A 14193-nucleotide genomic window follows, 5' to 3' on the forward strand; every position below is an offset into this window, starting at 1 on the left:
GGAAGGGAGGTTTCGCTCCAGTCCACAGACAGATGGAGCTCGTGGCACAGACACCAGCAGAGCCCTTCTTCCTAGACAATAAATACATGAGAACACTGTTGGAGACAAAGATTGAGTTATGCATGTTACCCAGTACCTTTTGAATCCCTGCCAGCTTTAAATGTGCTGATATGTTGCTGACCTCTTCACCTTGAGCTCAATGGAGAATTCAAGTCAGATTGTTGTATTCGCTGTTTGTTTCATGGATTTTTCTCAGTCACGTCAGCGGGTTGGATGACCATCCCTTTCCATCAAGTTGATCTCACACTGTTTTTCATCTGGTAATGGGTTTTAAATGTGCTCCGACTGTGTTCGCTCCTGCCAATAAACACAGATGTTTAGGGCTTGGCTGAGTTGAAGTGTTTAGGGGTTTGATCGAGTAGCATTGTCAGTGTGATTGAGCAACATTCTCAACAGTCCAAGGACAAAATGTTTCAGTTTATGGCCCAAGATTTCCAGGAACAACATCGTTTAATGGGAAAGATTCAAAAAAGTCCTTGTAGTTATATTCTAACAATATTCTAAAATATTTAATCCTACAATGTGGTGAGAATAAATGTTACATTCTGTCATCCACATATGTTTCATTACCAGTCTGTAGCTGCGAAAGGCTGTTATCTAAATTCTGCCTTTCATTTATTGCAATTAATTGTTCCAAATAACTGTCCAATAAAATAAAAAGGATGAAACACATGGAACTATAGAAAGCTGCAAGCAGGAAGCCGAAAACAAAGAAGAACAAGAAGCTGCTCTCTTATCAGTATTAACACCACTGTTCATTGAAATCATGTCCAAACACAGCTCGGATATTAAGATATTTAAGAAAAACTTTATTTGTGACATATTAACAAAGCACATTACCAGATTGAGGAAATCATAAGAATCACTATTATCACCTTTACAATGATGAACAGGTGTACAAAAAAAGTTATTAACAGATCTGCACTGTCACAGTCGACTGGTGTGTGTGCCACTGGCTGCCACGCCCAGCCACTGAGGAACATTCACTATACACAAGCAGAGAATACATCAACTTCATTTTTTTAATATATCGTTTTATCTATTTAGAATTTTTTTTCCACTTTTTTTTTTTTTCAAGGGATAGATATGGAGGTTGAGTAAATTATTTGATTTCACAATAGTGTTTGTTTGATCATCATTTCAAAGATTAACACAAGTTTAAGGATCGATGTTCTTATCTATGAAAATCATAAGGGTCAAAACTGAAAAAAAGCATCTCATCGCATAACACAATAGCATTATGTATATCTAGAAGATTACATTTAATTTCAACAGGATAGAAAATGTGATTCTTTTAGGTTTTTCCACAAATTACTGTTCGCAATAGCGTATATGTGTGTATGTATGAGTGTGGAACTTTCAATGTGTGTGTATCTTCTTTGAGAGCCTGCATCAGATGTATATGTAATCCGATACGCATTTCTCAGTGGAAGAACATATCTATGTATATATAGTATCTATATAGTATCTGTTTCCTTTGCTTACAACATGCAAACAGCCACTTGGTGATCTGACAGCACAGAAGTACACCTGAAGGACGGGCCAGGGGGAAATACACGTGTGCATGGGATGGATCGAGCTCGATAGCAGCACCTACATAACCCTACTGTGGCTGGTAAGACGATGTTCTGACAAAGAAAAAGAAAAAAGGAACACTGAGGTGAAAGTTTATGACACTTTTCATCATGTTGATGCCGTTCCAATGTCTGCTGCTCCAGATACTCTTTATCTACCGTGCTATGCCTGGGCTTCACAATGTCAAGGCCAAATACAGCCAATCATTTCACAAAGTTCACACTTGGGTCGTTGTGACATGTAAATTTCTCCCGTACAGTGCGTCCCAGCAGCATTATTTCTGATGTTTGTGTGCAGCAATTAAGCCCAAAAAAAGGTCAAATTTTAAGCTGTTGCAAGCTGTGATTATTGACGTGTGTTGATCTTTGCTTGTTGCTATCATCACCTTCATTAATCCCTAAGTGGATCCCCCCCCCCCCACATCCAAGTCAACCTCCTTTTGCTGCTGCTTAACGGCCCTGCACTTATTTTGTAAGTGGTTTGAGCAGACCCAAGTTGATCAGTCGCCACTAATGGCTGACAGAGGAATAACTGCAATACCTCCGCTCAGGCAAAAAGACTGATGACCTGCTCAAATCTGCTGTTCTTCATCTTCTACGTTGGAGCTGCACAATACACTACAATGACTCTTCTGTTGCCTCTCCATCTTGTCTCGTTTTTCTCCACTGCAGCATGATCTCAGATTTTGCTAACCTGTCAGAGGTCCTTACAATACAACACACGAGAGACGGGAGAGCTGTCGACAATGAGCAATCAGAGGAGACACACTCGGCCGAAGCGCCTCGGCTCGGCTGAAGTTGAACACAAACAAAAGATGCGTGTGTGTGTAGTATGTGCGTGTTGGTGCCTGTGTGTATTCTCTGTGTCAATATGCAAACACACAAATGTCACTGTGTTAGCACGGCGAAGCTCATTGCAGGAGAGTGACTCGAAAGATGTTGTCCGACCATGTTGATCTGAAGAAATGGGAGGAAAACAGGCAGCGGGCAAGCAAATGTTACAAGCACTGAAGCAGTCGAGGCGGTGGTGCGGGGCTTGAAGAACAACTATACTTAACATTCAAAGACAGAGGGATCAGGCTTGAACAGAAATGAAGCAACAAGCAACGTCCCTGTGTCCCAGCCATATAATACACTCCCATATTTTAAGGACGGCACTGGACTACAGTTTCCAGAAAGGGGCGTGTATTTGTTTAGTATATCTCTGTGTGTTGGTATGTTCTGTACGTCTGTGTGTGTGTGTGTGTGTGTGTGAATAAGAGGCAGAGAGAGAGTCAGTGTTTGTGTACAATAATGCGTGTGTCAGACTGGGAGTGCTGCTACACAGTGGGATTAAGACCCCGTTGACCTGTGCCATATTCCAAGAGAAGAGGCAAGGCCAGAGGCCGGTTGCATCAGCTGCATGTAGGTTCCCTAGTTACTGATCCCTTTTCACGCATTGCTAAAACACAAGCGGTAGCACCACAAAAATCTGTTACAACGTAACCTTAAGTAACAACTAAATACTTAAGCAAGCAATAAAGCAGGTGCAAATGATACAAAGTCACACAGTTGCACTCACTAACAGTAAAGCAGGAATCTTTTTTTTTTCTTCTTTCTTTTTTAACACGTAGTGTGTTTTTTTCTTTTCTTTAGTAATTCCATTCCATTTTGCAACTTAAAGGACTATATCGCTCTTTTGGGATGTTTCTGCCCATTTTCTACAAATTACACATTTTCCAGTTTGTGTCTTCTTTCAATCAGAGTCTGGTTCATATTCAATACAACGTTGAAATCCACATGCTGAGACTTGGTTGGCCGACATAATTCATCACGTCTGCGTCTTCTTGCATGAACAATATCTGCTTCCCAAGACACAATGATCTGCTTTGGAAAATATTAGCAGTGACGTAAAGTGGCCTTTGTAGATTTGTAGAGAATGAATTTAAACATGCAAAAAACAGTTTTGTCCTTTAAAGAGTGAAATATGGATTATATTTACCAATTGTAATTTTTATGCCAATCTGGTCATCTACAAATCCATGTGGTAGCTACCCATCAGCGAGATAATGCTTTTACTAACTGGCTACTCATCTGAAATCTTAATGTTATAACTAGTTACAGCCGTAGAACTCCCCCCTTGGCACCCATGGTACGGTCAAATTTAGTAACTTGCTAATTGCAAATTAACTAGCAGTTATGAAGCCACTACTTTGTACACTAACCTGGGAACAAACTTGCGCATAGTTGGTGCAACCCAGTTCCAGGTCCTCTGCCTCAGCAATGTGCTATGTTACACTGAAACAGAGCTCTTTATTTGTGTGTGGTCCTGTCTCAGCCACCTCTTTCTCAGTGTTAATTTCATGGTACATATACTGTATGCTGTTACTTTTTCATTTTTTATAAATTTCTTTTCTTACAAAAGACCACATTTTCTGAATTTCTACAAGGCCTCCTCAATACTAAAGATGAAAGCCTCTGTTTCATTTTACTGAGTTTGGCTTCCACTTCACCTGCGACTAGGTGAGTCAAAAAGGACGGGTGGGCTGCATAAAGACAGAGATGCCAACACAGGCAGCCTCAGCTGACAATGGTCAGATACAAATAGTACACCCTCTCAGGTGTTTTTGTTTTTTATAATACAAACTGGGGGGAGGGGTGTCAGCAAATCACAGAAAGGCTAATCGTATCCAATAAAACCCTTTCTGTTTTAAGTTGGTCCAATATTTAGATGAAGCCTGTCTACTAGGATCATTTGTTTACCTTTTATGGGCTGGGTAGTTAAGGGCCAAATGAGCCAAGAAAGAGAGAAACATTTGTTTAGCAAGCTCGCAGGCCTCGTCTAACGAGGGTTTGGCCACTGTACAATGTCGATGTAAATGTGGTGAAAAGAGGCTCCCTCGGTTCTACAATATGCATTTGGCTTTTGTTTTTTCTGGCTCTGTAATTGGGATGGTAGTTTGTTGGTAGCTCTGTTTGCAAGTCACCCATTCTCTTCTAATCATCCTCATCCTTTCCTTTATCCTTCTTGTCCTTCTTGTCCTTCTTCTTCTTTTTCTTCTTCTTGGCGTCCTCCTTCTTGCCAAAGCTTATGAAGTCACCTTTGTCGTCCACAGGGCCGGCGTCATGGCGAATAGAAATGATGGCTGGGGATCCGGGGATGATGAAGGCTTCGGGGGGAATCTCTCCGGGCTTCAGTTGCTGAGGAGGGCAGTAGCCCTGTCCGGAGGCGCCGTACCTGAAGTGCCAGCTGTTGCTGTCGACTCCAGCGCCCACTGGGGGTGAAAGTTCACCACCATCTCCGTCTACACGGGTATGATGAAAAAAATCATGTCAAATGCCTTCATTCAATCTGCTTTGATACACGTCGAGGGAAGTTGGCTTATTCACTTTCTTGAGGAATTGATCAATGCTTTTTGTACAAATCAAACAAACACGATATAACATGTTAGTTGTTCCGCTAGTTTTTTTAGCTAATCAGCTGCTTACATATTTACCATCCACATACGAGAGCGGTACTGATCTTCTCCACAAGAAAGCAAATAAGCGTATTTCCCAAAATAATGGACAATCCCTATAAGTATCGATTCCATAGTAGGTCTTTACACAATCTATATTTTGATTGATGGCAAGTGGTAGAAGCAGGGCAGTCCATTCTGACATGGATTTCCCAGAGGTAAACCCCCCTTTGCTATTACCTTACTCGTCGTGAATCATTTTCAGAAACAGAATCGGCTAGAATGGCTTACTTTAATACGAATTGTGTACACACCCAAGGAATTTGACCTCAGTATAATTTTTTTTATTGTTTTGACTGTGTTCGCTCCTGCCAATAAACACATATGTTTATGTGTGAAGTGCTTTGGGGATTGATTGATTAGCGTTGAGTTGTTTTCCAAATTTCTCAACAGCGCAAGGACAAAATGTTTTAGTTTATTGCCAAAGATTTCCAGTAACACTTTTAGAAATGGAATATCATCTGATGGGAAAGATTCAAAAACATTTAGTAGTCCCCGAAGGTTCATCTCCTGGGTTATACTCTCACTGCATTCAGAGATATTGAACGGTATTTAACCTCTGTAAAATAGGGACAACAAAGCTAAACAAAGCATTTTACTCCTACAAACATTTACCTTTTTTTCAATCACTGTCACGCATTGTACCCTATCTAGACTTTATTATTTGGTCTTTGAGACGTTCATAAAATCTGACATGTAAGGAATAATCGAAATCAAGCAAAAGCGTGCAGAGCAATAGCCTGACGATGAAGCAATAGCCACAGGGAGAGGATATTTACAGGACGGCAACTCAGCCGAGACCACTGGAGGGGGCCAACCTTTAAACCGGGAGATGTTTAACTTGGCAGTGTGATTTGTATTTGTATTTGGATGATGGCAGTAGCTTAATCCTTCTCTCATAGGAGGCCAGAGACAGGGATTCAACCTTTACTGCTCAAGCATGGATGTGACAGAAAAATGAAAGAGAGCAAGTCGGACAAAATATGTTGGAAAAAAAACCCTGTCTATATGTAGAAAAATGATTATGTAAATTAAAAATAAGACATAGCTATTAAGGTCAAAAGGTTAAAGACGCCAGAAAGAGAAGGAAAGAGGATGAGACAAGAGGAGAGAGAGTGAGAGAGAGAGAGAGAGAGAGAGAGAGAGAGAGACTCAGAGAGGCAGTAAGAAAGATGGGGGTGGGCGTGTTTTGAAGACACGGTGCTCTCAGGCCCACACCAGTTCCGTCTGCACTGACCTACTTTCCGTCTGGATTTTATTTAGATCAAACACAGGCCCTTACAAAAAGATTCGGTTAGATTTTTCCTTTGTAGGCTATTTATGACTGCTGGAGCACTGAAATGGTTTCAAATCACTGTCCCATTGGGAAGTACATTATTTTGAAAACGCACGCTGTCCATGCACACAGTGTGTACCACTGGGTCCCTACAAATGAGCTCATCGAGGATGAGAATAAATTATGAGTGCAGACTATAATAAGAGCAGATGTAACGGACACTACCACACTGCTCAATAGTCAGCTCGGCTGCTAAACGAAGAGCATACAAAGAGCGCCGGACACCTTTTTACAGAGTGCTGCTACATGTTATTGAGCTGTGATTTAAATTTGATTGAATATTAACTCTGTAAATCATTGAGGTTTGGCATATTGCAGGCGAGGTCAGATATTGTGTCTTTTAGTAACGAAGCAGCAGTGTACCATTGCGACAGGAACACAGACACACATGAATAAATTGTTTTCTATACTTAAAAATAGAAGTATCCATTTTTAAATTACATTAAATAATTAGCATGTGAAGGACCTGGATGACTGTTTCAACTCATGGCTACTGAGGAAAATCCAGATTTAGCTTAGCGTTGTTGTTTTTTGTTCTCTTTTTTACAATTTTGTCTCATGTTACACACTTTTTAAATGCAAACAAGCCAATTGCTGCTAATTGACCGACGTAATTTAGCTTATTCAATGATTAATCAGTGTCGGATGTTATTAGTTTATCTTACCATTAGTGGAGTTAATGCTGTAATGCTAGTCTGTTTCTGAGGATTATGACATTTGATGGTACGGTCTGTCGGTCTGTATTTTAATCTGGGTATTAAAACCCAGGAAGAGGATCGAGCATTTTAAATAATTCCCATTCAATGGCTATCAATGGTTAGGTAACGGAAGATGGCTTCTCGTGTGGAGGAGGACAAATGTGCTTGAAATAAACTGAAGAGACAGCCGGTGAGTTAAAAGAAATGTGCAGAATACTGTGAGGCAGAAAGTGGATGATCTTATTGAGTAATATGTAATGCAGTGCATAGCATTGCTGTAAACAATGCACCTCCAATTTATGTAACTGACACCATTTCCTGTTGCTACTATTTACAGGAAGTTGAGTTTGGGAATACTTCATTTTCTTGTCCTGTAATGATGGATGACAAAACAAATGCTTCTTTATTTTACAGTTCATGATTACAGGTTATTGTATGCAATCCTTTATTTTAAAACCATAGCATTGAGCCTAATCCAGGGCAGGCATTCGTACCTGCAGACCCCTTTTCAACATAAACTCAGATAACTTTAAAGTGAAAAAAAGAAGTCAGATATAATTAAACCTGTACTGATTACTGGACTGGTAGCAAAGCTGCAAACCTGCACTATAATTACGGTGGGGAAAATTGTACAGTGTTTGGCTTATGTACGTACACCTGGTCGGGCTCGAGCAGTGCATGTCCCCACGCATGACCAACTGAGCTAAAATGTCAAGTGGCTGTGTAGCGTCTAATCAAGTGAATATTGTCCCTGCGTCTTGGGACATCCCGGGGCTCTCTGCACTGGCTGTGACAAATCCAAAACCCTGGCATTGTTAATTAGTATTTAATCTGATACATTCCTGTGTGTGTGTGTGCGAAAAGAATAAAAGTGAGCAGGTCACGTCACAGCTCGGAGGAGTCGGTGCAACTATGAAGAGCTTTGCTTCCCCCCCCCCCCCGTGCTGCCGTTTCTCTAACATGGAGGATTATTTGTAACTTTGCCATTGCTTCATATTAGCCTATATTTCACAGCAAACGGATTATGGTGTAACTGCTGGTAAGCAGGTCAGTACACAGCTCCTCATGAGGAGGCTGCCGTGACACCTGGTGTAGATATGTGGGTGTTTGAAGCCTCATCTCATCTAACCTGATGTCCTACATTTTAAAATAGGCTGTTATATCCTGTCTGGTTCCATCTAAAATGAATCCCTAATGCGGTTTGTGACACATGCACAACATCTGACAGTCGTGTAGTGCTCGTGTAATTGCATGCGGTGCATCGCGTGTATTCTGCAGGAGAGACCGAAACCTAAACCATTGTTTCCGACTATTATTTCCTCTAAATTACTGCGTGCCCTCTTTTTCTCCCTAATACCTGCCCTTGCCGAGTCCCCCGTCCCTTTTTCCGCTCCCTACTCCTTCCTTCCTATTCTTTTTTTCCCCTCGTCTCCAAATCCTCCATTCAGAGATATGACCGGTTGCCATGGAAACTGCCCTCGCCCACTCCCTGCTGATGGAGGGTGCGGCTGCTGCAGCAATCTCTCAGTTAGACAGTGTTGCCAGGCAACAGGTCACATGGCGTTCCCTAGCAACAACACTACTGCAGGAACCTGCCAATCCTCTTAACCTTTCTCTTTCTCCATCCCCCCACACACCTCGCTTTTTCTTTTTTTCCCCTCCAATCCCCCTGTACGTGTCCTCTGCTCTTCCTCTCCAAAATTGCTTTTAATGTTACTGGATCTCTCTTTTTTTCCATCTCTTAGTCCTGATAATAGCCTCTCTCCCCCTCTGGCATTAGACAAATGTCTCCTCATCTGCGCCACGGGTCACTTATGTAAACACCGTTTTGAGGGTGCGCTGCATTTAGATGCAGCGCAGCGTATCAGACAACTTCATCGGGGTGACAATAACTGCAGACATGAAAATGTGTCACAAAAATGGGCTCCACCTCTTGATGCATACTAAAGAGGATCAACCTGCGATCCATCACATGTCTATAGCCTGACAAATGATTTCCTTTTGGAACAATGCACCCCTGAAAGGTCTGCAGTACGCTGTGCATTCTGCTTACAGATAATACTATATTTCAGCCTTTACTTAGAGACAGCTTCTCATCTGCTCCGAAAAAAACACACATTTCTCTGCAGCAAACAGAGATACTGGGAACTGGTACAGCTTGTATCTCGAAACATTCCCCAGCTCTCTTTTCCACAGAGAAAAAAAACCTCACAGACAGTAAAGACATATTCTGTAACTGACTCTCGGAGTGATTGGCAGTGATGCTACCCTTCACCCTCTAGTCTCTATCTGTGTTCTAATTCCTGCAGCAAGACGGGAAATCAATGAATGGAAGCTTGGCTGAAGGAAGGAAGGAGGGAACAGCTCACAATGTTCCATAGACTTTTCGAAATCGGAGTTTCAAAAGTTTGGCAATAAACCGACAAAAGCTGTTAGTCATGCGCTCCGAGCCAGTGTTTCTGTGAAGCACAGTTCATTTCTGAGGCCAGTTCTATTTTACACTTATGTTGTGCTACATGCCACACATTTTCAATGTTGCCACCCACTCAGGACAACTCATTTCTTATTAAAAAACAGTTTCCTTTTTCAGTCTGTAGCTCGCCGTGCTGCCAGCCGCTTTCATGGGAGGACACAGTTGTTTATCTGTGGCTCTGCATAAGGGCCCCGGGCTTTTTGGCACCTCAGCTAAGCTCTGCATGAACATCACACTGGAATTCAAGATCATGTAGATATTCAAAGCACAATTCTGTCAAAGCCCCAGTTTTACCATATCTGAACCAAAATAAAAACGAGAATGAATTCAACTTCTTCAACTCAATATAATCCAATGAACACATTTGAATGTGTAATGTGTAGTTGTAATGGGCATTTAGGTGCGGTGATTTGATTTTTGCGCTTTGTTGCAAAGATGAGTACAGGTGCTGGTAGGCAGATAATCTTTTTTTAAAAATCTCTGCACAGAACAAGGCTAGCCTTTTCCCCTGTTTCCAGTCTTTATGCTAAGCTAAGCTAACTGTCTCCTGTCTGTAGCTTCATATTTGGCAGATGGACATGAGAGCTGAATCGATCTTCTCATCTTCGATCTTCTTTGGCAAGAAAACTTACAAGCGCATTCCCAAATTGTCAAACTATTCTGTATTTACCAGAACCAGAATGACTGAGAGGCAAATCCATGAAAATGATCAGAGTTTCGATTTAGCTGAACTACTGTCGTCATATTCGCTTTCTTCAAGGCAAGACAATTTGTCAAATTATCTCTCTACCTTAATTATAATTAGTATAGTAGGGCACTAGTACAGAGTACACATCATCTAAAAAACATTAGTCAACTCATTCACTTTTGCCATATATGCTTATGTAGCGAACAAGGTAGTTCTTAATATGCCCTGGGAAGTGATAGGTTATGCCCATCTGTCTAATAATGTAATTATTAGTTTTTTTCTATATACAAATAGCTTCCAGATTCTACTTTTTAATGAACCCCAGGGTTGATTGTCTTCACCTGCCAGCGGTTAGCTTCATCGAATGGGAGTAACGCGAGTCACAAGTGCAGCGACAAGGACGAAAACACTTCCCACCGATTATGTTTTTGGCACACACAACCAGGGTACCAGAGGTTCAAATCCCAGGTGCCTACTTTAACAAGCCTTTCACCAAATAGCCTGGAGTTAAAGCCTACATATTACATGAAGACATTTCACATCCTCTCCTTTTTTATACATTTTAAAGCAAGATCCATGAAAGCTTGCTCAGTCTCCCTCCGATCGAATGTAGTCAGTGTTCGACAGTGACAGTGCTCAGTGCTTTTTCACTCTATCCTGACTGCTAGTCTTCGACTCACCCGCGGCGCTGGACACAGTGGGCCAGTTCTGGACCAACATCCCCTGGGCTCCTTGCATCACAGAGGACTCCTCCATGTGGACCGAACTAAGAGGCAGAACACATCCAGCAAACTCAGTGAGACACATCCCATCTAATATTAATTCAGCCTTTGAAGCAAACATCGAGTCTTTATTCAGGGACATGACGTCTAGCTGTTAATCAGTAGTGTAGATATTTTTTGAAAACCTCAACTGAAACGGTAATCCAACAGAAAAAAATGCTTAAAATGTCAAAAATGTATAGATACATATTGTTGTAAAGAGACTGGGTCTGGACATTTGACTGCGGAGAGGAAGACATTTTTAAAAGTGTTTCAAGATGACATCTGTTTACATATTCAATTGGGATACACAACATATTTAATGTATTTAAGTATTTCCAGCTGATCTTGTTACATATTTATATTTTAATAATTACGTGTATAAAAAGTAGGACACTACTAACACACCCAAATGAAAAATATTAAAATGTCACACCACAACCACAACATAGACTCTCAGGATGGCACAAAAATGAAGTTTGAGATGTTTTCTTTTTTTATCTAAAGTTTTTTCACGAGATGTGGAAAGCCTGAGGGTGTACTTTTTCTTTTATTCGACTTAGCAGGGGGTCCTGCAGCACACTGAGCGATGGCAACATAGAAACTATTCCTTCTACTTTTAGTGTTAAGGTTAACTGACTATGTTTACAGGCAAAGTCATATTCCACTTTTATTCAGAATATGACAATATTCAGCATAACTTGTATGCTTTGGAGGCTGTTCTCGTGCATGGCATTGAAAAGAATAAAACACAGTTTTGCCTCATGGGGACCTTTTAGGTTAATCAGAGTTTAATGGGAAATATTAGTGCAAGATACATTTTCAGTAGCTATGTCATCAGCTTAGTAGGCATAGTGGAACTCATGCAAGAAGCATTAACAAGATGAATGCCACCTGTGAATAAATGAGCGCATGTTCATGATAATTGTAAATTAGTCAAATTAACGGCCCAATAATATCTCATAAGGCTATGCGTCTTGCCCCATATCATTTAGCTAAGCTAAGACAACTGGCTTCATATTTAAAAGACAGACGTACGAAGGGTATAAATCTTCTCATCTAGCTCCCGGTAAGAGAATAAATTAGCCTATTTTCCTCAGTGACTAACTATTCCTTTAAAAACAATGCTGTAATAAACACACAAAGCTAAGTGCATGGGTGCAGTTTTCCTACGAGATATTTCCCCCCCCCCCATACATTTATAATGAAGTTAGAGCTCATACTGTATAGGAGGACCTACCCTGACTGGGGCCTCTGCAATGCAGCACAGCCAGCATCTAACCTCAAACTGCAAAACACTGATGCGTTATGTTGAATAGGGATTTGCCATGAATATAAAACGGCCAAGTACAGACCGAGCAGCGTGGGTTTCAAGCTTTTCCATAAGCAAAGGTGCTGCTCTAATGTGTGAGAACATGACACAGATACTGGAGTTTTCGACACTGATTGACTTCAGTAGGAATGTGGGTCAGTGAAGTTGTTGCTAGACGCCGTGTATAGTGTGATAGATTACAGCACGCGTGTGTCGGGGGTTACGCGTTGTTACGAGCCTCTCGGTGTCTGCGCGTGTTACAGGCACTGCCTGTTTGGAGATGGCAGCGGCAAATTTCGATGATGATTTATGTTAATCCATGTCATGTTACAGTGACTTGATGACATGATGCACATTATGATACCGTCCACGCCATAGAAATTAACACTAATATCCAATTTAATCAAACTTACACAGAGCGGAAGAGTGCACAACTGAGCGCTGAGCATTGTTGGCATAAAATTATGAAAATTCAGACATGTGGAGGTAAAAGTCATTAGTCCCTGACGTTCCAGCTGTCGCCATGTCAAATTAGCAAAACACTTCATTCATTCATGTATTTCAATACAACTTTCGTGTCCTCATCACAAGATGTAAGTGACAGACGTAGAAACTAAAAGCTACACATTTATTCCAATCATCAGATCCTCTTAATTTCAGTATTCTCTGATGTGCAGTAGGTAGCTAATGAGAATGCGATCTTTAAATCATTCTATAATTAGGATTTGGTCAAGCAATAAGGCGTATGAATCCATATCTGGAAAATCAGAGCGCATGCCGCTGAATTAACAAGTAGGACTGGAGTCCAAAATGTCCTCTGCTGTCTGGACTCATGGACAAATATATAGAGACACACACAGAAAGGCACACATGTGTGGGGCAGTTGCACATGCAGACACTGATGCATGTGTGCGTCTGATAATCTGAGAAAGGTCATAGTCAGCTCATTTGTCCTTCACGCTTCCTGCTTAAAGACTGTAACTGGGGGGAAGCGACGCTCAGAATGTAGATGACCTACATTATATTATACTGCAGAGGAAGAGTGCTAGGCATCCACTGATGGGAGCTGTAGATGGCCTCTTCCAAAGGAAGAGGATGGAGGTCCAAACCGATGCTGAGGGGCGACTAATCGTCCATTTCTGATCATAGCACACACTGATCTGCAGTATTTGGTCTTTGTTATCATTTTTTTATAGGGTTATTAATCAGGTATTTTTGAGGTGCAGGTATCTGTAAGAAATCTGATGTGTCATTACTTAGAGATCCCATACATAGCAGCTGTGGTAAAGGGCATTGTGAAGGGGTCACTGTAGCGGTAGCAGAGACTGGGTGTAGACAGTGTGAGTCGGAATGAAAAAAGGTGTAACTTTTTCTAGATGATCACAAGTTGCAAAAGAGTTAAAGATGGAAAGTGCTTACCTCTGCATCCCTGCCCTCAAAGATGCAGAATATCGCCAGTCAGCATTCGGGGCTTTCGGCTGAGCGAGCAAGAGGTAGAGAGAGAGAGAGACAGGATGGGGTTGGGGGGAGAGAAGACGGAGAGAGACAGCAGGGAAGAGAGAGAGAGAGAGAGAGAGAGAGAGAGAGAGAGAGAGAGAGAGAGAGAGAGAGAGAGAGAGAGAGAGAATTTAGTTTGATCTCATACAGTGCAGAGCACAGGCTGGGCCATGGCCTCATCTATTAATCATGATACACATCCCAGCTCCGGACGTGATAGGAACACTGCAGTCGTGTCCCCCATTGCAAGCACACACACACACACACACACACACACACACACACACACACACACAC

General features: G+C 41.5%; 1 protein-coding gene across 1 annotated transcript in view; it reads right to left on the reverse strand.

The window, feature by feature from the left end:
• Positions 1-846: 846 nt before the first annotated feature.
• Positions 847-14193, reverse strand: part of LOC116389019 (uncharacterized) — a 43097-nt gene continuing 29750 nt past the window's right edge. The window contains exons 9-11 of the mRNA XM_031857409.1: positions 13819-13877; positions 11007-11092; positions 847-4918 (exon numbers count right to left, since the gene is read on the reverse strand). Of these exons, the coding sequence (XP_031713269.1) occupies positions 4611-4918; positions 11007-11092; positions 13819-13877 (453 nt within the window). The 3' untranslated portion in view covers positions 847-4610. The remainder of the gene's footprint in view (positions 4919-11006; positions 11093-13818; positions 13878-14193) is intronic.

This window comes from Anarrhichthys ocellatus, unplaced genomic scaffold, assembly GCF_004355925.1.
Source record: "Anarrhichthys ocellatus isolate YVR2014 unplaced genomic scaffold, GSC_Weel_1.0 scaffold18, whole genome shotgun sequence".
In the NCBI taxonomy this organism is placed as follows: Eukaryota; Metazoa; Chordata; class Actinopteri; order Perciformes; family Anarhichadidae; genus Anarrhichthys; species Anarrhichthys ocellatus.